This window comes from Lissotriton vulgaris, chromosome 1_1 (assembly GCF_964263255.1).
Source record: "Lissotriton vulgaris chromosome 1_1, aLisVul1.2, whole genome shotgun sequence".
Classification (NCBI taxonomy): domain Eukaryota; kingdom Metazoa; phylum Chordata; class Amphibia; order Caudata; family Salamandridae; genus Lissotriton; species Lissotriton vulgaris.
The window spans coordinates 1,613,575,205-1,613,601,989 of NC_141685.1; the positions used below are offsets into that span (position 1 = coordinate 1,613,575,205).

Consider the following 26,785-nt stretch of genomic DNA (forward strand, 5'->3'; position numbering starts at 1 on the left):
AGCACCCATCTTGACAACATTACTGTGCAGGGAATGTGGCCCTCTCAACAACATGGGCGCCACATCAACTACCTGGAGCTGCTGACCATTCAGTTATCTCTAAAATGCTTCTTACAAGACATTTGGGAAAAAGTAGTCCTCATCCAGGCTGACAACATGACTGTTAAGTACAACCTATAGAAACAGGGTGACACACATTACACCTCATGGGCTTCTCAGTTAGCATGGGGAATTTGGCATTGGCCACTCACCCCAGCATCTTCCAGTGGTAAATAACTTTGCTTAGCTGCTCAGTTGGACACATTGACAAGTCCACAAGTGGCAACTCCACCTGCAAACCCTACCAAGATACTTCTAATGTTGGCGATCCTCACAGATGAACCTATTCACCACCCCAAAAAATTCATAATGCCAAACTTTATCTCCATGTACCAACATCCACAGTGGATGAATTAGTCCAGAATGTTTGCCTATGCACCTTTCCCACTGGCCAACGAGTTTAATCCCTTAGGTCTACTTCAGGGTTTTGCGTTCCAATACTGCAAAATTTAAACTGCGTGATTTGCAACTTCTAGTTTAATATCTTCATAGGGAAGCCGTCTCTCTTCCTTGGTGGTGGAATACCCCCTGATTCATCTTTCTTCTTAGGGGTGCAGGGCAAAATGTAGTGAAAAAGTACCTATGATGAAGTCCAAAGGACCGAAACACATTGGCTGGGCTGACTGATAAAAGTTGTTTTTTGAAAAATGAATAAAAGTTGGTTTCTGAAACGCAGTCGGAAGACTCCTGAAAATTGATTATTTTTGAAATTTTTCATATTGGATGTGCTTCTTGACTTTTTATTGCTTGAATCTTGGCTGGAAATAGATTAACATAGTAGATACTCCTTTTCAATTGTTTGTTTTGGGTGTTTAATAGTTGTGGCTTCTAAGCAGTAGGGCCATGGAAAGTAGAGCATATGAGATTTCAAGATATTCAGTAAGTCACACTAGTGCGACTTTAGGGTCGTCACTGCTTGTGTTTATTTTTTGTGTACTTCCTATGCAGACGACACTCAACTGATCCTGTCTCTGGACAAGGGCTCTTTTGGGTCTGAACTGAATTATAAAAACTCTTTTGTAAACATTATTCGTTGGATGAGAAAAATCATCTAAAATGCAATTCTCACATCAGAGAAATTCTGTTGATCTAGAAGTCAATTTTTTTACTCCGATGATGTGGTGGCTGGACTCTGTGCCTCCTCTCCCACCCACAGTAGAAGTGGCTAAAAATGTGGGAGTCAAATTTGATAACACCCTCTCTTTTCGATCACAAGCACTATCAGTAGCTGGTACGTGCTTCTCATTGATTTAACTCTTGAAAAAATGAGTTTGACTTCCTCTCCCTAGCCACAAGGAAAACTGTGGCTTTTGTCATGATTACATCGAGGCTGGATTATTGTAACGGTCTGTATGCAGGGAATTCTAAACGACTGTCTCACAAACTTCAGATAGTCCAACAAACACCTGCAGACTGGTGCTTAAACTCTGCAAATATAGTACTTCTAAAGCACTCTGAGATCTACATTGGCTACCGATTCAAAAGATGGTCTTATTTGAGATACTTGTTTTGATTTGAATGCTCTATAAATACTATATTCATTCATTCATTCATTCATTCACATTTTTTCAATGTTTCATGCACAGCTCAGCAATGGTCAGAATGTTGGAGAGGATCAGAGATTGGATCTGGAGGCAATGAGGCTCCGCCTTCTGGAGCGGGATAATACAGTGCAAGCTCTGCAGGAGGCAATCCACGGCTTACAAGAGCAGCTAAATTCAGCTAAAGACTTGGAGAACAAGCAGGCAGAGCAGGTACAGTCAATAAATTATCAGACCGGTATGGTGGCAAGCCTCATCTGCCTGTGTTTGTGTCAAGTGCCTGTTACTGTATAATAGTGGAATAAAGGACTCCTGAATGTACTCCAATTCAGTTGGTGCATTATTCTGTCCATGGTGCATTCAGGTGTCCTGAAATCAATGGTGGTGTTCAGGAGTGTGGCACTGAATGGTATCCGAAGATCATATCGGCAGTGCTTTCTCACAATCCTGTCTGATCTTCTTTTTTTGCCAGTGTGGTATTGATTTGATATTTTCTTGCTTTCTTCCTCTAGCTTTGCTCGCTACAAGAGGTGATTAGTTTGAAAGACGCTCGTTTCGAAGAACTTGTGCATCATCATGACGAAGAAATCAGAGAGCTTACAACTCAGTCAGAAACACGTCTAAAGGAGCTTTTGCAACAGCACGAGGAAACAATCAAACAGCTAGCAGAGTGCTCAGATGCTGGATCTGACACGCAACAGGTAAGGCTTAGTGTACATGAAAGCATATGGTATAGAACAGTGATTCTGTCCTTGTTTGCAGTGCAAAATCATTGAGCTTCTGGACTTTTGAGGTTATGTCACCGGAAAGTGCCCAGTGATGTGTCCGAGATGATTCGCTAGGTAGGGTGTGAGAAGCCCTTCTTTGGATTTCCTGGGTGATCCTTGTGCCATTACCTCTTTTGGGATGGGATCCAAGACTCCAAGACTCTCAGTAAAGTTTGCCCAGACATGCCCTGAAATTTCATTGTGAAGCTACACCTTTGACAGTCTAGTATATTGCGGCCCCCCTTGAGTGTGGCGTGTGCTTGGATACCACAAAGCGAATCATTGTGCATGACACGCGGCAGCATGGGTCGTGTGCTCAGATGCTCCAGAATGGAACCTTTTTTTTTTTAACTCTGCTGAGGATGCCTTGGCAATAGGTTGTGCAGAGACTCCCATTGGTGTTTTGAGAGAGGGGAAACTGTACTATCGCTCCTGTTATAACCAATATGTTTCTACCAGACTCTGAGGACATTGCAGCGGAAGCAAGAAGAGCAGGAAGAGGCACTGCTGGGACGGACACGTGTGGTCGAAATGCTTCAGCAAGAGTTACAGAATGCAGATGAACAAAAGCAGGTGCTGTCCCAAGTGTTTGTCAGATCTCTCACTTTCCTTTTTAGCCCTTTGAATGACCTTCCTGTTTCCTTAACACCCTTCTAATTTCTCAGCTTTGTCCTCCTCTTTCCTAGTTCTCCACCTCTTCATCCTTAGTACTTGATTAGATGTTATGCGTGAAACACTGCAGACAGTCAAGTGCATTTAATGCTGAAGAATGATCTAGATGTTGTATGGGGCCTTGTTTTTTCATGAGTGAAACTGCTGACTATATTTTTATAAGAGTAAGCCCCAATTTATTAAGGTAGTGTGTGTCTAAAGTGTGTGGTTTTGCCTTGCCCTATTTTGTCTCTTATCTAGCTAGAGCTGAAACCTTGTCATCTGAATTTCCTTGTCATGAGATTCTATGTGTAAATAGGAGAATGTTCCTTGTCCTGTGCTGTTCCTTAAGAGTGAGAGAGCGAGTGAATGAGAATAACCTTGATGACAGTGATTCTGCACTGTCCAGTGTGGTCTGTTGTTTAGATAGTGTGTATATAAGACTGCAATCCATGCATTATCTTGCTATGTGTGAGCCCAGTGGGTAGGAGCTCTAAACTATGCCTTGCTTGTGTTTCCTTGCCTAGCTTGTTTATGCATAAGCAGGGCCATTCTCTGTTCAATGCACCCTTGTCTAGATGGCGTTTGTATACACACACAATAAGTGTCTTGTTCTGTGTTGTCCCTGTTGCAGATGATGCAATCCTACTTGCTTCTTTATGTAGATCCTGTGTGGTTGTTTGTCAAGATATTATTTATAAACCTGAAGAGTGCCCCGCGTCTTAGTGATATTTTGTTAAATTGTTTTAAATCAAGCTGTGGCTTTGTCATGTTTCTTGTGATCCTTTGTAAAATGTAATGTAATGGCCACCTATATATATCATTAGCACCTCTGTGGCAAAGGACAATGTGTTTTAGACTTGTGGATTGTTGTTTAGATATTCTGGCATATAGCAGATGGTGAGTCTTGTGTTTCTTGAAGTCTTTGGTAAACTTGAAGTGATGAGAGACAGTAGAATTATCTAGGAGAGGCTGCTAATTACAGTGTAGGGATGATTTGTGGTAAAGTATTCTTTCTGTGATGTATGGTAGTGTTGCAGATTGCTTTGGTGATGAGGTTCACGAGCTTGCATGTGATAGGAGGTTAAACCTAGTTGCCTGTTTTTCATTTTTTTAAAGTGAATCTTTTCAAGATGATTTAGATTACTCTACCTCCTCTGCAATTAAACATTTGTAGTCCGGAACCACGTTTTCTCCAGTAGGCCCATGGATAGTACTTTTCAGTAGTTGAGTTTTGCATCAGTGAGCTTGACGTTTGAGGGACGTTCAGTAGGAAATGGCTGACTGCTTCCTATTTGCTTGGTATAATAGATGCCTGATGTTATGCTACTGTTGGTGTATCATTTTTTGCATTCATTGTTACTCATAAAAGGTTGACTTTTCTGGCTATTGTATTGTTTTTTTCCCACAACCACGGAGGCTGGTCAGTCGAGCATAATAACATCAACATCAAATTACACAGCTCATCAGCCGACAACCCGGGGGTATGGCAGCGATACTTCATGATTACGTACAGGCCTGTGGTATAGCTAGGATCCGCGAAAGGTTTCACATTTTATATTTTATTTAAATAAAACCACTAACAAAAACACAGAAAAGAAAAAACGAGGCATGGCTATGTATAAACTGGTAGTTCCCTATGGCCGTGGGAGCCGGGTGAAACGTATGTGAATGAGAATGAGGAGAAATATCGGGGAGGGCAGGGGCGGGAAACCTGGTAGCAACCAATACAATGCAATCAACAAGAGCTGAGTATAGGGAACGCACGATCAAGAAAGAAGGAGCGGATCCGGAAGGTCAGTGAATGGGGGGGTACAAATCTCACCACGGTATGCATTCCATTGTCCCCATATCCTACCCCATTTCTTGGGTCTGCCGCGGGAAATATACACAACCTTCTCTCTGAACATGGACCAGTCCATATTCTCCTTCCAGCACAGAAGCGTCGGTGGTCTTGGGGAACCCCATAACTGGGCTATGTCACGTTTAGCAACCATATTACCCAGTGTGGCCCATTGAGTTTGAGCAACAGTGCAGTCATTCGGTTCCCAAACATTCAACAGACAGCGCCTGGCTTCAGGCAACAACACTACCCCCGTCACTTTCCCCATAACCACATGCACTCGGCGCCAAAATGCCGCCACCTCCGGGCATTCTCAGAGGATATGCAAAAAGGCTATTGTATTGTTAATTATTTGCAATGAGCAACTGCTAGGCGGAGCCAACAATAAGACCTGCGGGCTCCTAGATTATGATGGCTTGGTACCTTTGAGCAACGTCTTCTGCAAGTGTCTGGAAATAATCAGTAATCAGTTCTAGTTACTAGAGATGGTTATATTTGCCAAGTTCTTAAAAATTCATGATTTGAAATATGTGCAGTTGTGCAAACATTTCTGATTAGCACACCAATTAGAGGCAATCCAAGGCGGCTAATATCAGCATTTTATTTCTACTTCTTTATATGTTTCCAGAGAAATTAATGTTTGTCAACTTTGAACAGTAATAATGAGGGGTATTTGCTCACGTTTGGTTATTACAGGACTCCTAGGAGTGCATTTCCTCAATTTAAGTTGTAGTGTGGTCTTTGGCAATTTGAGAGATGCCTTCTTACACTGAGAGCTTAAATCATTTGATGTTCATATGCAAAGTTTTGGCAACTTCAGATATTCTCTGATATTGGAGAGCTTGATTGCTGTTGTTGATAACTTGGAGTAGTTTGTCTCCAATATCAAGTAGGAATGCCTCTGTTCTTTTGCTTGACAGAAGCCAACTGTCCAGCAGGTGGTAGGGTTCTAGAAGTGATTGCATTTTCTGAATGCTTGTGTTTTCAACAATCGAGAGGTCTCTTTGATGAGCACCAGTTGGTGGCTCTAAGAAATGCTTTGAGATATGTGTGATCAATGATGTTTATAGTAAGGTTGGTTTGTGCATGTCTTGAATAGCTTGTTCTTCATGTTTGTTATGATGGATTCTAGTTCTTGGAATCATTTCTTTAATAGATGTTATAGGAAGCTGGTGACTAGGCAGGATAAGATGATCAGATTTGTTTCAGTAGATACTATGTGATGGAATCTAAACGTGGTGCTGTGAGCTGTATGCATCGTTTCCTGCTGTGAAATGTGGGTACCATCTTGGCTTGCTTATTTGAATGTATGTTTTTGTTTGGCCTTGATTGAGGGTTGTCTCCCATTATCTATGTATTTTCAGAGAGAAAGATTACCATGGTGTTGCACCAGCTGGCAAGCGTATTGCTTTCATTGTGTCACTTATGAAGACTACATGATTTTGTTGGTGCAAAAATATTTTTTGCAGAGATTAATATTGTCTTGTTAGCGAATGAGTGTGTTGACTTTGAAGACTGCTGTTTTACATTGTAGCCAGTTTCACTGAACTTTGGTGAAGTACATTTTTTGCTTAGTTCTGCTTTGTTCCAGACTAGTTTGTTTTCTTTCCTGCTTTGGCCATTAAGAGAGGCTACTAATGTGGTGATTTCTTTTTTAGTAGAGTGGGCTTTTTTCATCTAGCTTGAAGGAAGTCTGATGATTTGCATAGTAAGGTTAGGTTTTCGAGTCTTCTGGTCTAAAAGTGAGATTGTGCAGCATGACAAATTGATATGTAGGTCTCATTGAGTATGTATATCGTTTTTGGGTAATGCAAAGCTTATAACTAAACCTTGTCGTCCCATGTGGAACACTGTTTAGATATTGTATAAGCAAGAGACCACACCCTGTTCTACTTGATTCATCATCTAGATGTGCATGAAAATCGAAATCCTGTGTTCTCTCATGTCGTACTGTGTGTAGGTTGTGTTTAAAGCACCCTGCTCTTTATTTTCTCTTTCGATGCTCCATGTGACCCTTTTTTCCATTGTTATCCTGTAGATCCTGTCACAGCATTTTAGAACAATGGAAGCAGAGCTAACTTCTTTAAAGGCTGAGTTGGACTCTGAGAAGCAGGCCTCCAAGGCCACAGCTGAAAGGATGGAGGTGGAAGTGGCAGCCAAGGAAACCGTAATCGGCTCCCTGCAGGGGGAGCTGCAAAGCCTCTCCCTTGAATTACAGCAAGTGAAGGGAGCCCGCGCTGAGCAGGACCTACTGGGGAGCTCCAGGGAGGAAGAACACAGAAAGGAGGTGCATAATCTGACAGAGGCCCTGGAACAAGCAAGGCAGCAGTGCATTGAGCTAGAATTGCAGAGCAGCTCCACCGATGAAAAACACAAGGCGGAGGTGTGCAGTTTGATGGAGGCTCTGGAGCAGTCAAGAAGAGCTCATGAAGAACTGCAATTACGTGTGGAACCCATGGAGGAGGCGCCCACAAGTGAGATGCAGAGTCTTATGGAGTCCCTGGAGAAGACCAGAAAAGACTTTGAGGAACTGGAATTACTTGGGAGAGCCAAGGATGAAATGCACAGGGACGAATTGCAAAGACTGAAGGATGCCTTTGAGCAGGCAAGGTCATCCCATACTGAGCTGGATTTTGAAAAGAGTGGATGGAAAGAGATAGAGACACAGAACATTACAGCATCATCAGATCAGTCTGAGATTGCTCCTTTTGAGACACCAAATGAGAGCATTATGAAAGTGGAGCAAAGGGAGGAGAGAGAGGAAGGAGATACCATGGTCAACCAGCTCATCGCCAGAAGGGAGGAGCTGAATGCAGCCTGTGATGCTCTGGAGGCTCGAAAAGAGGAACTTGTACAAGAAGTAGACAGGCAGACTGTGCAATATGATGACCTCAAACAAAAGATCAATAATCTGCAAGGTACTGCTTTATCCATATACCGGTCAACTCAAGCTGTTCTCTGTTGGCTAGTAAATACACAAACAAGGGGGTAAATTGGGAGTACATGCTTATGAGTGAGGTTAGTGCCGCTGCTGTTATTTGGGATTCCACCTTTCCTTGGTGGCCAAGGCAAGGAATAGGGAAACAATTGATTTCATTGTTACAAAAGTCACCATTTGCGCAGTAGTATCTCTGTTGTTCCTTGCCAAGCTGTGAGTGACAATATTTCTGTAGTCTTCTCAGAAACAAATGAAAAACATCAGTGGAATATTGTCCTTATAGGCCGTATTTTACTCCATCTATACCCTCTCCTTCTGGCCTTCCAACCTCCCAGATAATAAAATGCCTCCACACAAGTGTTTTAAGGCCTGATTTAGAGTTTGGCCGGCAGGTTACTTTGCCACAAATGTGACAGATATTTCTTCCACCGTATTAAATGTGTCTTATATCCAATGGCACTTGTAATACAGCAGACAGGTCATATGTCGCGTTTGTGATAGAGTAACCCATCTACCGAACTTTAAATCAGGCCATTGGTCTTTTAAGACTCACTCTATTGATGTTTATATTACAGTTATGGTTGTACTGCTGAACGTCGACCCCCAGAATATCTTGGTACAAGAATATCGAGGACATAATATCAAGGGGCAAAATATCGAAAGGTAAGTGCATGTATGAAAGTATAGATTTGCTATTCCTAACTCCACATCTATGCATTTTGAAGATATATGTATCTCTTAGGTACATATAAGTGAAGTTAGGTATAGAAAATCTAGACTTAACTTTCAATATTTGGGTATTTTCTCCTCAATATTGAGTCCCATTAATTTTCTGGGGTTCATCTTCAGGGTGCACACCTGTAAAATTTGTCACTCTGGTTCCCTGAGGATCCCTTTCCGAGATTAATTTGAAAAGTGTTAAGGAATAAGTGGCTCCTTACTTGTATTCAATTATCAATTTGTCACTCTCTCACTGGCAATTATTCACCAGCCCTTTAAAAAATCCACTCTGGATTCAGCTGATACAAAAAATTCCCTCTGATGCTAAAAACTATCGCTCTGTGACTAAGCGTTGATAAAACATATTGAGAAAGATTCTTCTTTGCAGCTGCTGGAGTTTATGAAAGAAAATCACTTATTACATCGAGCGCCTTTGGGAGTTTAGTGTCGAGGGTACCCGCACTGAACAGGCTCAAGAGCTACCTGACGGACCTATCATCCAAGGACCAAATAGGAGGCTTTTCCTCCAGTAGCCAGTCCATTGACAAGGGCGTCCCACAGAGATCCATCCTAAGCCCTACACTCTTTGATTTGTATGTGTCCCCTTAGCCATGATAATCAAAGCCTATGGCTTTGAAACAGTGTCATACACGGACGACATGCAATTACTAATTACCCTTGGGGGTCCCACCGATCCCACCGACACTAAACGCAGATTCAAACATTGCATGACGGCCATATTTGACTGTCTGACAAACAACCATCTTCTAGTTAACGCCAGTAAAACGGAAATCATGCTCCTTGGTGATGCCCAGAAACTATGGACCAACGATTGGTGGCCGCCCTCTCTGGGACCCTGCCCCCCACCCAAGACGGCAGCCCGCAATCTTGGAGTGATAATAGACAACAAACTCTCCATGTCGGACCACATTAATAATGTGGTTCGCACCAGCTATGGTCTAATGCGTAGTCTTAGAAAAATGTTTAAATGTATTCCTTCATCCTCTCGCATGCCCCTAGTACAGGGACTAATCATAAGCCGCTTGGACTACGGAAACGCATTACTAGCATCCATAAATGATGAACATCTAACAAAGCTGCAGGTCCACCCTCCACTGGCTCCCCATCAGAAAGCGGATACATTTCAAACTCTGCTGTCTGGTACACAAAACCCTCAACAGTAAAGGACCACAATATCTAGCTAAGAAATTGATAAAACATCAACCAGTAAGAACCCCTCGCTCCACCAGTAAACATTCCTAACTGTACCTAAGGTCCGCACAGTCAGGAACGGTGGTAGATCCTTTTCCAGAACTGCCCCTGTAATATGGAGCACATTGCCTTTACATCTCCGATTGGAAACCGATCACAAGAAATTCCGCATATCCCTCAAAACCTGGCTATTTTAGCTCTTTCACCCCTGTTCTTTCTGGTTTTTGAGTATAAGCTAACGCTGTAAGACCTATGGGTGATATATGCGCTTACAAATACCAAATACATACATACATACATACAATATGCAACTGTGAACTAAAAGGAAATAAAGTAAAAAAAACATGAATAATTCTTGTTAGACAAATGAGGCTCTTGGGCTTTAGAAGTTCCAGCCTTTTGGGGATGGACAGATCTAGCACCAGATCCATATGTTTCTTAAATTATATACATTCCTTTTACTCTTAGAATGGAGCTATCTAGAGCCAATATAATCTCTCTGCTCCCATCAGTTCAGCTCTTTTTTATGGGAATTAGGAATTTCTTATCCTCCATTTCAGCTTTGTTCTGGATCATGCAATCCCTCACTGCTAATACCAACATCCATATTTGATTCTCCATAGTCCTGGGAATACGATTTGACACAAATGATGTATTACTTTTCTCTCGGACTGTGAGATATGGCTGTCTGAAATCAAATGGGGTGCTGTTACAGACTTTTGAGCGCTGGTCTTAAATTTATTTCCTCCCTTTTTCATGAGTACTAGAGCAGAATCCAGACAAAGCAACTGATCGCTATGTCAGAGAAATGTCTTTTAAGGATATCAATCCAATAACTTGAAAGCAGTGCAAAGCTCTTGTACCGATAAACATGCTCTCTAATCCAAAGCTCAACACTGGAGTAAAGAGCAGTCCTTTATCTACAAACTGTTGGTGTTGAATAGGTAAAGCACTAGACACAGTATTTACCATTAGCGTGTTCTGATTTGGAGTTTACTACCATCCCAACAAATGAGTCACTACATTGCACAATTGTAAAGTGTTACATTATCTGGAGTTAGATTAGTTTGAAAGAAAAAAACTGATTCTAACCTTTTCCTATTGGATGATGGGTGTTGCAAAGATTAGAATAAGGTTACCTGTAGAACCACATTTTACAGCATTTCAAGCTAGAGCAGATTTGCTTTGAACTTAAGCCAGCCTTGCTGTTTCCATTCCTTTTGAGTTGGCTATCAAGCCACTGTAAGTGATCTTTGTGAAGATTTCATAGAAACAGCCATGTGGATGTTGGCCTACCAGCTTGGTACTAGCATCAAGTTTTGTAATTCAATTTTTTCCCAGTGCCTGCACTATTTCTGTAAGTTCGATTTATCAGGACAGTTCAGTCAAAGCATGATAGTAATCCACACAAGAATGACATTGCGTCCTATCAAAATATACAAGTATATTAAATCAATTACGAAAATAACAATTGAGTAGGGTGCAGAGGCACACATTTAACTTGGCCAAATGAAAAAGTATTAGTTCACAGACAAGTGTAACCTGGCCATGAAATGGTTAGCATGTGCCAAGTTGCTGATCACTCGCTGTCTTCTCATTTGAGGTTGCTTGAGACTTTTATATTTACAGTGTATGAAACAGGAGGAATGGGATTTAGTATCTTTATTCAGCAGATATTGGGCATATTAGAATGCCTGAACTCATGAAAGCCTGACTTAATATGTGAGCATATATGCTGGCTCTCTGGGACACTTTTGATCCTGGGGGTCGTTGAAGCATGTCCATGCTATATAAAAGAGGGCTGCAGGCTGCTGTCTGAGCTTGTTGACCTTGTTTTTATTGTGCTAAATGCGGGTGGGTTAGTGGTCAGAATCAGTGGAGATGACTTCTCCGGAATGTTGTGGGTGAAGTTATTTCCATTAACCAGGTGGTCGTGCAGACTAAGTGACTATTCTGGTGAGAGATTTAAGTATGTACAATTTTTAGGGGTTTATCAGCAGAGTGTTCGAATCACAGTGAACCACATGTGGAGTCCTACTAATCTCATCACTCTATAAATAAATAAAAAGATACATTCTAGGCAGACTGAATACTGCAAATTTGATTCAAACAGGGTGTTTAATAGTTGAGGTCTTGTGAGGTTATTGTGGAGCATGGGTGGGCTGGGCGGATAGTTATATCAATTGTATCTGGAAAGTGTATTCTTAAAGATTTCCTTCTGGACAGTTAATTCTGGATGGAGCTTTTTATGACAATTTGATGGTGGTCAGTTGAGTCAGAGTTCATTATTTGGATTTTTTGCAGTAGTTAGGAAGGGAGTTAAGTGCATGTTTGGAGTTTTTGTACAAAGATTGGGACTTATGGAGGTAATTTCAGCTGGATGATTATTTTGGGTGCCTGATGGATAGTTACAGAGAAAAACGATCATGGAGGAGATTTGTTTCTGCACTAGAACTATCTGATAGAGACTTCTAGCTGAAGATCCCTTACCTTAGACTATTCTCCAGGCATCAGATTTTATGGAGAAGTTATCGAGTAATACCCCTGCTCACCTGTAGGTGGCGTCATTCAGCTCTGTGTCATCTTCCAACTCGGCTCGCTGACTTCATTTCTTTTCTTTCCACACAAAATAAAGCTGATCCGGGAAGAGTTATCAGAACTCGTTTTTTATCTTTTTTCTCCTTGACTTTTTGCCAAACCCTTTTTCAAGAGATTGTCTCTTCTAGTGTGACAGGATGTTCCCAAAGAAGCCTGCTGGTTTCAAACCAGGTGGTACCAGTCACAGGCAGATGTCTGTGACAGACTCACACTTGGTTTGTCTGGTGTGCTTAGAGAGGGACAACGACTCCAAGACCTGCGAGAACTGATGTACCTTGCACCGAAAGGTGCAACGGGAGTGTTCCCTCAAGCTCCTTGGCGCTTGCTCAAGATTCTGGATTTGTGGAAGGTCCTGCAACCATTTGTGGAGCTGGCCCGGCGATTGCCGTCTCGTTCAAAATCATCGGGTAAGTCTCACCGCAAGCAAAATTTTAGAAGTTGAAGAGGTCTTTGACTTCCCTGTGCCGTCAGAGTTTTCCGTCAAGTCGCAGCAGGAGAGTCAGCATTCCAGGCCGCTTGCTTCGGCGGAACCTGAATCAGTATCTGTTCCGTGCTTCCCTGACTTTCCCAGAGCCTGAGCCACCCTCGCCGAGCTTAAAGAATATTATGAGGCCCTGCAACTCATATGTGGGTAACCCTATTCCCTCTGAAGCACCATAGGGCTGTTCAGGATCATGAGGGGCCCCACTGGATCCTCGCTAGAGGGTTCGCCCTTGGCACTAGTCAGGCTCAGTGGATCTGGTGGTGTATCCAGCACAGACCTGCCAGCGAGACCGTGACATTTCTCGGCTCCCGCTTCAGTGCTGACACACATGGTGTGGCCACAAAGGAGTTTCCAACCACCTCACTACCCTCCCACTCACCAGGGCCAACATGCTTCTCGTTTTTTTTGTGGCTGAGGACACAGGTCTCAAGGATCACGTGAGACAGGTAGCCAAGTAGTCAGTCCACCTCACCTCCCCCTGCAGACCCCAAACCCCTTTCATTTGCCTTGTGACCCTTATGGGCACCATGCCATCTCCTGCACCTCTGGAGGCCAATAACATCAGAATAGAGGGCTTTACAGATTGGCTAAAGGGTCTACTCCATCCCCTTTGTGACAACCCCATCCTACCCCTACACCCATGCCACCCACATGCTAACGAAGGACCACCTCTCCTTGCTCCGTCAGGAAGAGCTGACTCTCTTAGCCAGAGGGGCCATTGAGAGGGTGCTAGTATCAGAAGTAGGTTGTGGTTGCTATTCCTGCTACTTTCTGTTGCCCAAAAAAGTTGCAGGCCTTCGTCCTATTCTGGACCTATACCATCTGAATATCTTTGTGAAAAAGGGGAAATTCAAAATGCTCGCTCAACTTCTTTCTGCCTTGCACCAGGGAGCCTGGATGGTAGGTTGCATATTTCCACATCCCCGTCCTGCCTAACCACAGACTTTACCTGCGGTTCACGGTGGGCGTAGAGCACTTTGTTTGCTGTGCCCCCCTTTGGTCGTGACAGCACCCCTCGGGTGTTCACCAAGGTCATGGCGGTGGATGCAGCTCCTCTGCGGAGGTCAGGGAATCCTGTATTCCTCTACCTGGACGATTGGCTGTTGAAAACAGGCTTGCCACAGTCAGCCGTCTCCCACTCCCTGACTATGGTGAACCTTCCGCACTCCCTATGGTTCACTATCAACGTGCCAAAGTCACACCTGACTCCCTCTCATATGCTCCCTTTCATTGCAGCTCTTCTGAACATAGTACAGTGTCAGGCCTATCCCCCTGAGCAGCTTGTCCAGGATATTCAGGCTATGATACTATGTTTCAGCCTCTATTCTGGATTTCGGTGAGACTGAGCCTGAGGTTGTTGGGCCTCATGGCCTCTTGCATTTTGCTTATAACACATGCCCCATGGCATATGTAGGCTCTGCAGTGAGACCTGAAGTTCCAGTGGGCACAGCATCAGGTGAATCTCTCCAACATGGTCCAGATCTCAGAGGGAACTGCAAAAGACCTACATAGGTAGCTGACAAGCCATGATTGGGTTAGTGGTAAACTCCCTCCCCAGCCTGAGCTAACTGAAGTGACAGATAAGTCACTTTTCGGGAGAGATGGAAATCAGAGGGCTCTGGTTTCTGGTGGAGTCCGGTCTTCACATCAACCTGTTAGAGCTTCAGGTGATCCGCTTGGCATTAAAAGCCTTTCTACCCTTTAATCAAGGCAAGGCTGGTGCAGGTATTCACAGACAACACCACTGCTGTGTGGTACTGAAACAAACAGGGCGGGCTGGGGTCTTTGGGCATGGCAGGAAGGCCAGGTCATTCCTGTGGTGATTCAACATCTGACGGGCTCTCTGAACGCCAGGGCAGACAAACTCATCCAACAAAGCCTAGTGGATCACAAGTAGCTTTTCCATCTGAGGTGGTGCAAGGTCTTGTTCAAGAGTGGGGAGAGCCATGGTTAGATCTCTTTGCCACCACCAAAAATGCGAAATGTCCGCACCCTGGAGTTTCCAAGACGGCTATCGCTCAGAGACGCTATTCGTCTTGAGTGTAGGTCTGGCCTCCTGTGTGTCTTGCTGCCAAAACCCCTCCTGGCCAGAGTTCTCAAGAAGATTTGGAATGACTGGGCACAAGTTTTTCTTGTGGCTTCGGATTTGGCACAGAGAGTCTGGTAACCCAAGTTGTTGAGCATTAGCATCAGTCCCCCGATCAGGTTGCCTCTTCGAGAAGATCTTCTGTCGCAGCAACAGGGAAGGGTTCTCCCCCTAACCAGTGCACCCTTCACCTTTTATGTGTGGGAATTGAGTGGCAACAGTTGACATCTTTTGGACCCTCCTCGTGAAGTCTGCGATGTTATTCTGGCAGCCAGGCGTCCCTCCACCAAGTCTGTATACTCCTGCCACTGGGATATATTTGTGGCATGGTGTGCCTCTAGGAACATCAATCCGCTTTCTGCACCCCTTTCTCAGGTTCTTCTCTTTGTTCTACCCTTAGCCCGGCAGGGCTCTGCTCTGGGCATGGCTAAAGGTTATTCATTAGCCATTTCAGCATTTTTGTGGTTCCCGGATCGACCTTCTTTGTTCAAGTCGCCCGTTGAGGTTAAATTTGCAACACATGTTTCTTCCCAGGCCATTCATCATGCCCCAGTGGGACTTAAACCTTGTTCAGACTTTTTTAATGTGTGCACCCTTTGAGCTTCTGAAAAATTGCCCTCTTCGGTTGTTGACCATCAAGGGTGCTTTTCTAGTGGCCATTACATCGAAGAGTGTTGTTCAACCTTGATCGCATAAAAGAGTTCTGGGTGCACAATCAACTCTTCGTAGGATACATAGGAGCCAAGAGGGAAGGCTGTGCAGAAATGAGTAATCTCAAGATGGATAGTACTGTGCATCAAGACCTGCTATGCACTGGCCAAGATTCTACTCCCTGAGGGCTTGCATGCTTATTCCACCAGGGCCAAGGCTGCAACCACTGCATTGGCTGCAAAGTCCCTGCCCTGGACATCTGTCCGGCAGCTAGGTGAGCCTCTCTGCAGATGTTTAGTAAGCACAACTGCTTGGACAGTCAAGTCCATCGTAATGGACACTGTGCCTGTTCGGTCTTGCAGGACTTTATGGTTTAAATCTGATTTGCAGACCCTCCTCTGTGCAGGCATTACTTGGCTATCTATTCAAAGGTAAGGAATCTGCTGCTAGATGTCTCTATCAAGTGAACAAGTTACCTACCTTTGGTAACAGCTTATCTGGTAGAGACTCTATATCTAGCCGCATATTCCTTACCAGCCTTCCCATTCTCCCTGCTCTTCGAGCTGATTACAGTGTGAGGGTCAGCCTTCTAACGGTCTTAGAATTTCTCAACAGTTGTCAGTCTTTATCATGGCTCCACACTCCAGTCGTAAAAAAACACAAAAGTAACTGATGACTGCATGCCACCACGAATGACACCACTTACTGCCTGGCTGGGGTACTGCCTGAATACTTCCGAGTTCAGGCTGACCCCTGGGGAATATTCTAAGGTAAAGAATCTGTGGCTAAATAGAGTCTCTACCAGAGAAGGCATTACTGAAGATAAGTAACTTGTTCGTTATCTATAGAGTGTCACCAGCAAGTATAATATGTGGGATCATGCATTGCTTCTCGTTAGTTGGTGTGTTTATCTGCATTCTTCTGTCATGCAGGGCTGATTACTATATCTTCTTTTTCTTTTCTAGAGACCCTGTCTTCATCCACCAGCAATAACGAGGTGTCTTCCCTACCTGTGATGACTACTGAACATATGATAAAGGTACTTACCATATAAGACCAGAATGAGATATCTCATAGTTGTTTTCGGTGGAACTACAAGGATTCCTGTGCTGTACTTCTGTAATAGAAAATATTCTTTTGGGTATATTTTAGATGAATCAAGTAAGGATTTATTTTTCTAAATTAGCTCTTTCAGGCAAAGCACAGCCTTTCAAACGTTTGCGAGGCATCTATAACTTGCAAGAGTAAGAAGGAAGATCTCAGTCACTTTGAGATATGTCTCTGTTTACTCGGGTATAGAAACTATTAATAATTGCCCCATGTTTCTGACAAGCGTTTTAATCCGGAATCTCAAGGACTGAGGACAAAAATATGACCTGGGCTTTTTGTTATCATTATCGAAAATACATAGTTGAAATTCATCAAACATTTGGGTTTCTTTTGACAGTGATAACAAGTCTTTGAGTCTGACTGAGGCCCACTTCTATTACTGCGGAAAGGTGCACAACATTGAGCATGTCGTGTATTAGAGGAGTCTCTAGGCCTTTTTGAGCATTACGCAAAATAGTTGCAAATTTTCCCCCATAGGTTTACTCCAATAGACCTATGGAGTATATTATCAAAATTTGTGGCTTCCGAAAATGTACTCATTTCAGAAATTCTGAACAAGTAAACCATGCAGAAATGTGCACTTCTAATGGAAACTTCTAACTTCATATTTCCCATTTTTAGAATTCCTCATGTGCCAGACTGGATACAGAAGGGTTTTCAGCATAGCCATTTCTGCCGGTATATGGTGGCGAACAGCTCCTTCTGCCTCGGAAATGATGGCTGGGGCTTCGTTCAAGAGCCATCCAAATGCGCGGACATCAGGTCCTTTCTTTCCACACCCGGGTATGAGTATCCGGAGCTTGCTCTTAACTTTTCCTTGTGAAATTATTTTCCAGTGTGGAAGGTAAAATGTCCTCTTATAAAAATACAGGGTTTACACCTTGTAGGAGCTGTTCCAAGCAGATGTATGTAACCAATCCCCACAAAGTGTGTCTCTATTATTTGGGTTCAGGTCAAGACTCTAAGCTGTATGACCTTATGCAACCAAAGGTGATCTGCAATCATGAAGCCAAACTGTGCATGCCATATGCTCCAGGAAGCCTTTCTCCTGTTGGAAGTCTAGAGCACGGACTTGTTTGCTCTCTCGGAGCCGCTCAAGCGACAAGTCTTCGTTGAGCTCCAAGTTTTCGGGTGAGTGGGGTCCAAGAAGAAGCATAAGTAGGCCAAGCAGGGCTCGTCCCAGTCTTGTGAATCTGCTTCTGAGGCCATCAAGGGTCCCTTGGTCCTGCTGTCAGTTCCCTAATGAAGAGCCGATTCCACCGTTGATCCCGAATCACCCTGAATTTCTGGGGCCGTCAGCGACGTCGCAACAAATGTAGGCTTAAAAGGAATGCAAATCTTTGACATCTTGCCAGCTTCCTCTGATGTGCTTTTGCGCACGGATCTGTAGAAGCCTCCAGTTAGGGTACCATACTCGAATCTGTACTTGGTGTAGTCTATTATTAAGGCCAAAAGAACTTTGCTTGTCCAGCCTAGGCCGCAACCATGTGTAAGAAAGTGTCAGCTATGACCTTCCTTTAATATTCTTATAGCTTATATTTGTTAGACAGCTGTGTAGTCCATTCCCCATGCTTATACCAAATATTACTGTGTTGTTGTCTTAGCACTGAAACAAGGTAGAGCAGACCAAACTTTTTAAGAACTTTGTTTTAATCCACTGCTTAAGGGAGTACCGCTATACAGTATATGCCGAGCATGTGTATCTATAGCCACACATGCTACAAATGAAATGTTACCCTGTAAACACCTTTTCATAGTACAGGGTGGTGGGAGGGGAGGGGGATGGAGGAGAGGTTTTGGGTTGGTATTCTGGAGTGGGGTGGGGTTTCTCGGGTGAGTGAAGAAAAATAAAAAGATCAACATGAGAATATTTAAAAATCAAAAAGTAAATGTTAAGACTACTACAGATTCAGCTAATTCGAAAGTAGAAGACTAACAATAAAATGGAATTAATAAAATGTTTAGCATGGAATGTGGCTGGCCTGAATAGCAGGAATAAGAGGCGGCTTGTATCGGAAGAACGTAGGATGTACAACCCACAGATAGTGCTTCTCTCAGAAACACTTATTTCTCATAAAGATAGAGGTTTATTAAAACAATTAGGATATGATGTTGTTGCTAGCTCAGATCAAAATGCCTCAATTAGGGGAGTTGCTATTCTAAAACATAAACAATTCAGAGTGGAAATAGCTAAGGTGCTGACAGATAAAGGGGGGAGATGGGCTATAGCTCAGTTAGTGATCGAAAGTTGCAAATATGTTTTTTGTGTATTATATGGTCCGAATATTGACGATTCATCAGTCATAGATCGAGTAAATATAGAGTTGTTAAACTGGGAAGGGAAACGGGTGGTAATGGGGGACTTCAATTGCAGTATGAACTACGAGATCGACACTACTAGACGATGGCTGCCCCGTGAATGCGGAAGACCCGAGCTGCAATCATAGAACTTGGGCGATTACACACTTTAAGGGATGTCTGGCGGGTACTACATCCAAATACAGCAGGCTACACTTATTATTCGGCTGCACATAAAATGTGCTCCCGAATAGATATGGCCTGGGCTACTGACAGGATTATTGAGTCTGGCATAATAGAGATCTGCCCAAGGGTCACTTCTGACCATAATCCATACTCATGACATTTAAAACGCCAGCTAAGAACAGGGCATTCAGGTCTTTCTCGTTCCCCCGATATTTATTTTCAGATGAGGAGTATGTAATCCAGATGAAGAGACATCTGAAAGAATTTCCTGAGATAAATATAGATACTGCCTCACCTACTGTAGTGTGGGATACATGCAAGGCTAGTCTCAGGGGATTCTCACAACAATATGTCTGGAGACAGAATGGGGAACTCAAGAAGGAAAGAGAAAAGACTATCTTAAATGTCCTCAGGGTGGAGAACCAGCAAGCAGAAGCACTCCACACGGGTTCATCAAGAGCAGAAGACCTGGGGTACATATTAATTGAACTAAAATCTGCACTGAAGAAGAGACTTAGGGATAACACCATAGCTAAATTAAAAAAATACCGACAATCTCAATATGTGGGTGGAGAAAAGATAGGGAAGATCTTAGCATTCAGGGTAGCAGATGATAAAGCTAAGACTATTATAAAAGCGATCAGAGGGCCTAATAATGTGGTCTATGAGAATTCAAGTCAGATACTGGAGCAATTTGCTAATTACTATCTGGATCTGTACACTCCAGAGAATCGAATGGAATTGGTTGATATAGATAGGTATTTACAGACTAATCTAGTTAAAAGGATGGGAGATGAAGTATCTGACTCACTGATGGCAAATGTCACATTGACAGAGATCAAGCTGGCTATTGACGCTTTGCCTTCTGGTAAAGCATCAGGAGAAGATTCAATACCTCTTGAATTATATAGAATCTGTATGTATGAACTACTCTTACTTTTTAATCAAGTAATTAGCTTTATTTGGGCAGGAGGAAAAGCCCCTGCCTCATGGAACATGACACAGATTGTCTTTTTTCTTTAAAAAAATAAACCAGTGGAAGAATGCGGGTCATATAGGCCAATATCGCTTATAAACACCGATGCTAAAATTTTTGCTAAAATCTTGGCGACTCGGCTTGCTTCGATATTGACTGATTTGGTGTCTCCTCAACAACATGGCTTCATTCAGGGGAGGGACACCACGGCTCATGTTAATACGGCCGTGACAGCATTCGATGTTGCTAGGACAAAATCAGCCCCACTCGTTATGATTCTCTTAGATGCTGAGAAAGCTTTCAACTGTGTGGGGTGGGATTTTCTCTGTACTACACTATCTGCATTCGTTATTAAAGGCAGGTTTATGGAATGGGTTAGAGCTTTATATGATCATCCTACTGCTAAAATCTTATATGCTGGATTACAATTTGTTACTTTTCCAATCTCTCGTGGCACCCGCCAGGGGTGCCCTTTATCACCTTTATTGTTCGCTCTTTCAATAGAAACCTTTATTCTTGCCCTGCAAAATCAGTCTTGAATAAGCCCTCTTGTATGTGGGACGCATAGCCTTAAAGTCACAGCGTATGCAGATGACATTGCTGTATATTCAGCTGATGCCGATGAAGCATTGAAGGTGATATTCAATGAGGCTGAGTAGTTTGGCGCAATCTCTGACTATAAATTAAACACAAATAAAACCCAAGTCATATTAAAGTCTGAATCCCCGACTCCAGGTCCGTGAGTCTGCAGTGTTGCCACTTATTTAGGGGTCAGAATGTCGGCTAGAAGAGAGAAGATCTTAGCATTACATTATGAGACATTATTGAAAGAAACTGTTAAATCACTTAAGAATTGGCATAAAGTGCCCATGGGCATCAGTGGGCGAATAAATATAATTAAAATGAAAATTCTCCCTAAATTCCTCTATCTATTCAGGTCTATTCCTCTACGAGTGAATAACTCATTTTTTTTTTAAACGGTTGGATGGGGTCTGTAGCAGCTTCATATGTGGGTATAAGAAATCGCGACGAGCTAATGATATAATGAAGCTTCCATTTAATCAGGGGGGGATTGATTTCCCTGATTTCAAACTATACTTTTGGGAAGCATTGTTGGGCCGCCTCCGTAGCTTAATGAATCCTATGGGTAGTACGTTTTTCTTTTATAAATTCATGTTAGGGGAAGAGCATAATATGTTCCGTTTTAGAACTAACAACCCGAATTATTACAAGCGGGTCAAATTTAAGATTGCCCGTGATAGCGTAAATATTTGGTAGGCAATCGTGGCTAAATGTAATATATCTTTTTTCATGTCAAACTTCCCTTGTGGGACAATCCTGGTCTCCCAGAAATATTTCATGGGGTGGTTGGAAAACAATGGGCTATTACTGGGATTAAGTGTTTAGGGGATCTGTACGGTCACAATGGTTTTCTCACATTCGAGACCCTGAAGATTTTATATAATCTTCCAGAAAATATGCAATTCAAATACTATCAAATCCGAGATTACTTTATACGCACTATGAAATTGTTTAATGTGTTGGATTCTGACATATAGAATTGTTACTATGGGGCTAATTGTAAATTGCTGATTAGCATAGGGTATAGAAGCTTAAACACTTATAAGGTAGATGATTGTGCTAGACTAGCAGATCGTTGGAGTCAAAATATGGGGACATTAATCTCGGCTGACACTATCTCACAGGCTTTAGGCAGTAATAATAGGTCTGTACATTCATCCAGTCTGAAGCTGCAACAGTATAAAAAAATATGTTTACTATATTATACACCCGCAAGAATATCTAAATGGGCAACTAATACCTATGCTTGTGATCGGACAAAATACCCTAAATGTGAACTTCCGGCAGCGGATCTAACACACATGTTTTTTTATGTCCAGAGCTAGCAGAATTTTGGCAAAAGGTGTCTCAAATAATGTCTCAGAAACTAGGGAGCCCAATAAAGTTATCAGTAATAGATGTAATGATGAGCAGACAGAATATAAGATCTAGCAAAGCGGATTTAATTACTATCTTAATAGTTTGTGCTAGGCTTACAATAGCTCGAGGTTGGATATCATGCCGTCCTCCATCAGCTTCAGATTGGTGGGGACTAGTTAAAGAGATGCATGATATGGAACAAGCATTATCTAAAGGGAGGGGTACTCGCTCAGTTGGAAAATGTAAGGGGGTCATTGTTTTAAGACTAAAGGTATATTTCTGTATAATTTTGTACGAGATGTACTATGCTTTGTTATTGTTATTATCTATTTGGATTGTTTACAAAAGAAGACAATTTTTATTTCATTTTTTTTTACATATACTCATGTTGGTAAATAATAAATAAATAAAAAGTATGTAATGCTGTAGATTCACATGCTCCCACCTGTCTCCCTGGCAGTCACTGTTCGTTGCAGATGTACACTTGTTTGGATCTACATATTAAACTATCCATATATAACTTCTTACATGGGCATCAACCTGTCTTACCTCCTGCTCTATCTCTATGCTTACCTGCGGATTGCAAAAAAGAATCTAACAATGGAATTGGTGTCCATGTGCATTGCCAACAAAGGGAGGGGTCACTATACCTGGTGACTTGAAAGACTTCTTCAAAGGCAAACAAGTTGCTAATGTGCGACTCCAATGCTAGGTGGCAGGAGTATGCAGAGCATGTTGTATATGAATCTACAGACCTACAAGCTAAAAATAGATGCATGAAAGAAAGTAACCTATTCATTTTCACTCTGTAAATACCCATTCCCTTCATAGGAATACATGTTTGTGTGTTTCTAAAGTGGGAAACTGTCTGCCATCATAGCGAATAGCTTTTTTGCATTTAAGTTTGCAAAATCTGCAGTTTGCAGCTTGTCCAAAATCTTTGTGAACCTGACTCTTACTGCTTAATACAATCTCACAAATAATAGTTGGGTTTATCACTGTTGTGGTGAAAAAAAATTAAAAGATATTATTGCAGAAAGACTTCCTAATCATTTTATCCTACCCATTTCATGTTGAAGGATCCTTTACTATATAAATATGTGAACCACATTGACTACGGTAACCATAAGTTCTGAAGTACTCCCTTAATAGAACAAAAATAAAGCTACACCGTAGCGATGTTCCCACTTACTTAAAGACAGGGTCACATTGAATCTGACTGGCAGGATCTTCCAAAATAAAAGAATCCTGATTAGTCTGGCACCAAGATGCTATAAAAGCGTGCAACAATCGAATTGGAGTGGATCACTACCACATGGTTGTGACTCTTTAGCCAATTGAGACTGAAACGTCGACAGTACATCGTCCCTGACGCCTATCTTTTAACTTTGATCATTTTCAACTTAATTAACAGCTTGAATGGACTGTGTCCAGAAAGTCTATGATGTGTTAGGACAGTGGCTATTCCGATCCCCATTAATCACTAGCAAATATACTACAAGTTGGATTTTGTGATTTTTTTTTCGTACCTTTTTTTTTTGTGGGTCGGCGGTGCTTTTTTTTAACAATTTTACCTCTTGGACCCTGTTTGAACAAGGTTTGTATATATTTTTTATAAGTATCGATATTCATTGTTGAATGATTATATTTATACATATATAAACATAACCTTTTTTACAGTTTGATTTTGTGGTAGACTCTATATGTGTATTTCTTTAATTCATTATAGGTTGGCTTTTGACACCAACTTAACTCAAAGTATATTTAAATGACTCCTTCAGGAACCTTTTGTTTCGATGATTAGAGTTACCTGAGGCAGAATCATGCCGTCTAGATTTCATGGCTCTCATGAATTGTAGATTGTTTTTTTTTTTTTAACAGTTAATTCCATAATTTGCACATCTGGACTGAAAAACGGCTACCTTCTAGTGATGTTTTATGGAAAGCAGGAATTAACAGTATTGCAGCCTTTCTATATCTGAGGTTTCTCCTTTGATTGTATAGTTTGCTTTTCAGTAGTAAGACACTACTTCCAGCCTTACACAGGTGGTAGCTGTGCTCATCAATAAAAATGAATTTGTACAAGATTAGTATATAATAAATGTGCTCATTGTAAACTACCAGCATCTGTGTTGTGTGAGTGCTGGAAGAACCCTGCTAGTTTTCGTTTTCTCTTAAAAGGTCTCAGTTTCTTTTTGGGGCTTAGACAATGTACTGGGTGTGATCCTAATAATTTTAGGAAACCCAGAACCTTGACAAAGGCAATATTGTTATCAAACCTCCAAAGATTTCAGAGCTTCTCTGCAAGAAAGTACGATTTTGCAGAAGTGATTTTTGAGTAGAACATAACTTTTCTCATTCCTAAGAAAAAGGAAGTGGCCACCATTTGAACACCAACATTTGCTTGGCTGTTTCTGCCTCAGCATGATCACTTTGATTTAGAGCAAGACATTTCTTCCTACCCACTTCCCACATATCAGACACCAGGAACAGAAGAATAAGAGGACACTGTGTGGCAAGTTCATAGGTTTTATAAGATGGATGTGCAAGTGCTGTTACCATGTAGGATAGACACCAATGAGAGTAGATGGAGGGGCTGTGTGGATCACACATATTTAGTGCGCTCAAAATCTTAGACATGTAAAGAATGGGGCCGGCTGCCTCCTTATATGTACAATTTGTCCTTCATCCGACTATGAGCGTGAATGCGGGAGCTGTCAAGGTAGCAGAACTGCTCCTGATTTACGGAATTGTACATATATGAAGGCAGCTGGCCCCATTCTTTACACCTCTAAGATTTTGTGCGCACTAAATACATGTGATCCACACACCTTGAGCGCCTGACGCCGGAGACACCAAAGGGAGTACATGGTGCTCCTGAGATTTGTGGATATGACTACTAAATGAATATTCGACACGGATTGCTCAATGTGCAATGTAGAGACATTTGAATGATAGCCTTCTAGCCACTCCCATGTAATGTTGCGTTTTGAGAGCTTTTCTATCTACATTGTTCTGTACTATTTGTAGTTGGCAATTGATTTCTTTTTTTAATCAGATTCATTTAGAATCCTTTTGCCTAGTCCACTCTTGATATCACCAGAGCTAGAAATTCCTGTACATTATCTGAGAGCCCCAGGTTGGGCTAAATGCATAAAAGGATTCTCATAGTGTAGAACAGGTTCCTAGTCCTAGTCATTTTATTGATTTGGTATTGAAGAGAGAGATATAAAACCATTTTCACTTTTTTCACAGTGATTGGTGGCTTCCCCATTTCCTGGGGCCACGAGAATATGCCACGAGAATATGCAATGTAGTTTTGCTGTGATCCACGTGCGAGTATTGCAGTTTTGGAGAAGTTTGTTGCGTTTTTTAGTAAACAATTTTTATTGGTTTCAAATACAAAAGCGGTCACATTATTGCCCCTATTTATAGTGCTTTTTTTATAGAATTTATTTGGAGTATTTCTATAGCAAGGGCCAAGTCACAAGGGCAGCAGAGAGTTTTAACATATAACTAAGTGGACTCTGACTATTACATAAAGCACAGTGAAGGAGGAGGATAATCTGAAGAGCATTAATATTTACTTGTATACTGATTTTCTAGCATTAATTGTTCCACATCTAATACGCATTCACTGAGTTGAATATTTGACCTGCAATGGTTGTTTGGGTTTTTAAATTCTCGCCTGTTCATTGTGCGATGGAGTGACTTAGAAGGCCTGTCTTACAGATTGAAATAATGGGATCATGCTAGAAGTGCAGACTTACAAAAATAAATATGCTTGATTTCCACTATTTTGTTTTTGCTCGTAACCGGCTGGAGAAGTAATTTTTCCACTCCCCTGTCTTCAGCCTTGAACAGGTGATAGCTGTGCTCATCAGTAAAAATAAATTTGTGCAAGAATAGTATATAATAAATGTGCTCATTATAAACAACCGGCATCTGTGTTGTGTGAGGGGTGGAAGAACCCTGCTAGTTTTCGTTTTCTCTTAAAAGGTCTCAGTTTCTTTTTGGGGCTTAGACAGTGTACTGGGTGTGATCCTAATAATTTTAGGGAACACAGCACCTTGACAAAGGCCATATTGTTATCAAACCTCCAAGGATTTCAGAGCTTCTCTGCAAGAAAGTAAGATTTTGCAGAGCTGGGCATCCACAAGGACGGCTACACAGTGGCAGCCAACTTTCAGAAAGCTATGTTGGAGGTCAGTACTTGGATGGCCTCTAATTGTCTTAGACTCAACTCGGACAAGACCGAGGTTATGACCTTCGGAAAACTCTCTCCAGAATGGTCACCTAACTGGTGGCCGGAAAAGCTCGGCCATCCACCTGTCCCAGTGGAAAAAGCCAGAAACCTGGGAGTCATTTTTGACCGTAAGTTGGTATTCGACTTTCATACAAATAAGTTAGGAATCGTCTTCATTCTTTATCCTGAAAAAGATTAAGAAGTTGCTGCCTTACCTCCCTCCCTCAGCTGGGAAGACTTTGGTTTCTACCTTAGTCTTCTCCAAAATGGACTACGGAAACGCTCTCCTTCTCCACACCCAGAAGCGTGTCATAACAAAGCTGCAATCCATTCAGAATGCGGCAGCCAGGATCCTCCTGAGCATTCCCCGCCGCAATTCTACCACTCTTGGCATTCGTCAACTCCACTGGCTGAGAGTTGAGAGCCGCATCAAATTCA

General features: G+C 42.2%; 1 protein-coding gene across 5 annotated transcripts in view; it reads left to right on the forward strand.

Moving 5' to 3' along the window:
* The window catches only part of GOLGB1 (golgin B1), a 294,232-nt gene that overhangs the window by 80,628 nt on the left and 186,819 nt on the right, over nt 1–26,785 (forward strand). For all 5 annotated transcript variants that reach the window (XM_086918651.1, XM_086918690.1, XM_086918672.1 and 2 more), the window contains 5 exons: nt 1,686–1,853; nt 2,153–2,341; nt 2,867–2,980; nt 6,940–7,819; nt 16,556–16,629. In XM_086918651.1, coding sequence (XP_086774777.1) covers nt 1,686–1,853; nt 2,153–2,341; nt 2,867–2,980; nt 6,940–7,819; nt 16,556–16,629 — 1,425 coding nt within the window. The remainder of the gene's footprint in view (nt 1–1,685; nt 1,854–2,152; nt 2,342–2,866; nt 2,981–6,939; nt 7,820–16,555; nt 16,630–26,785) is intronic.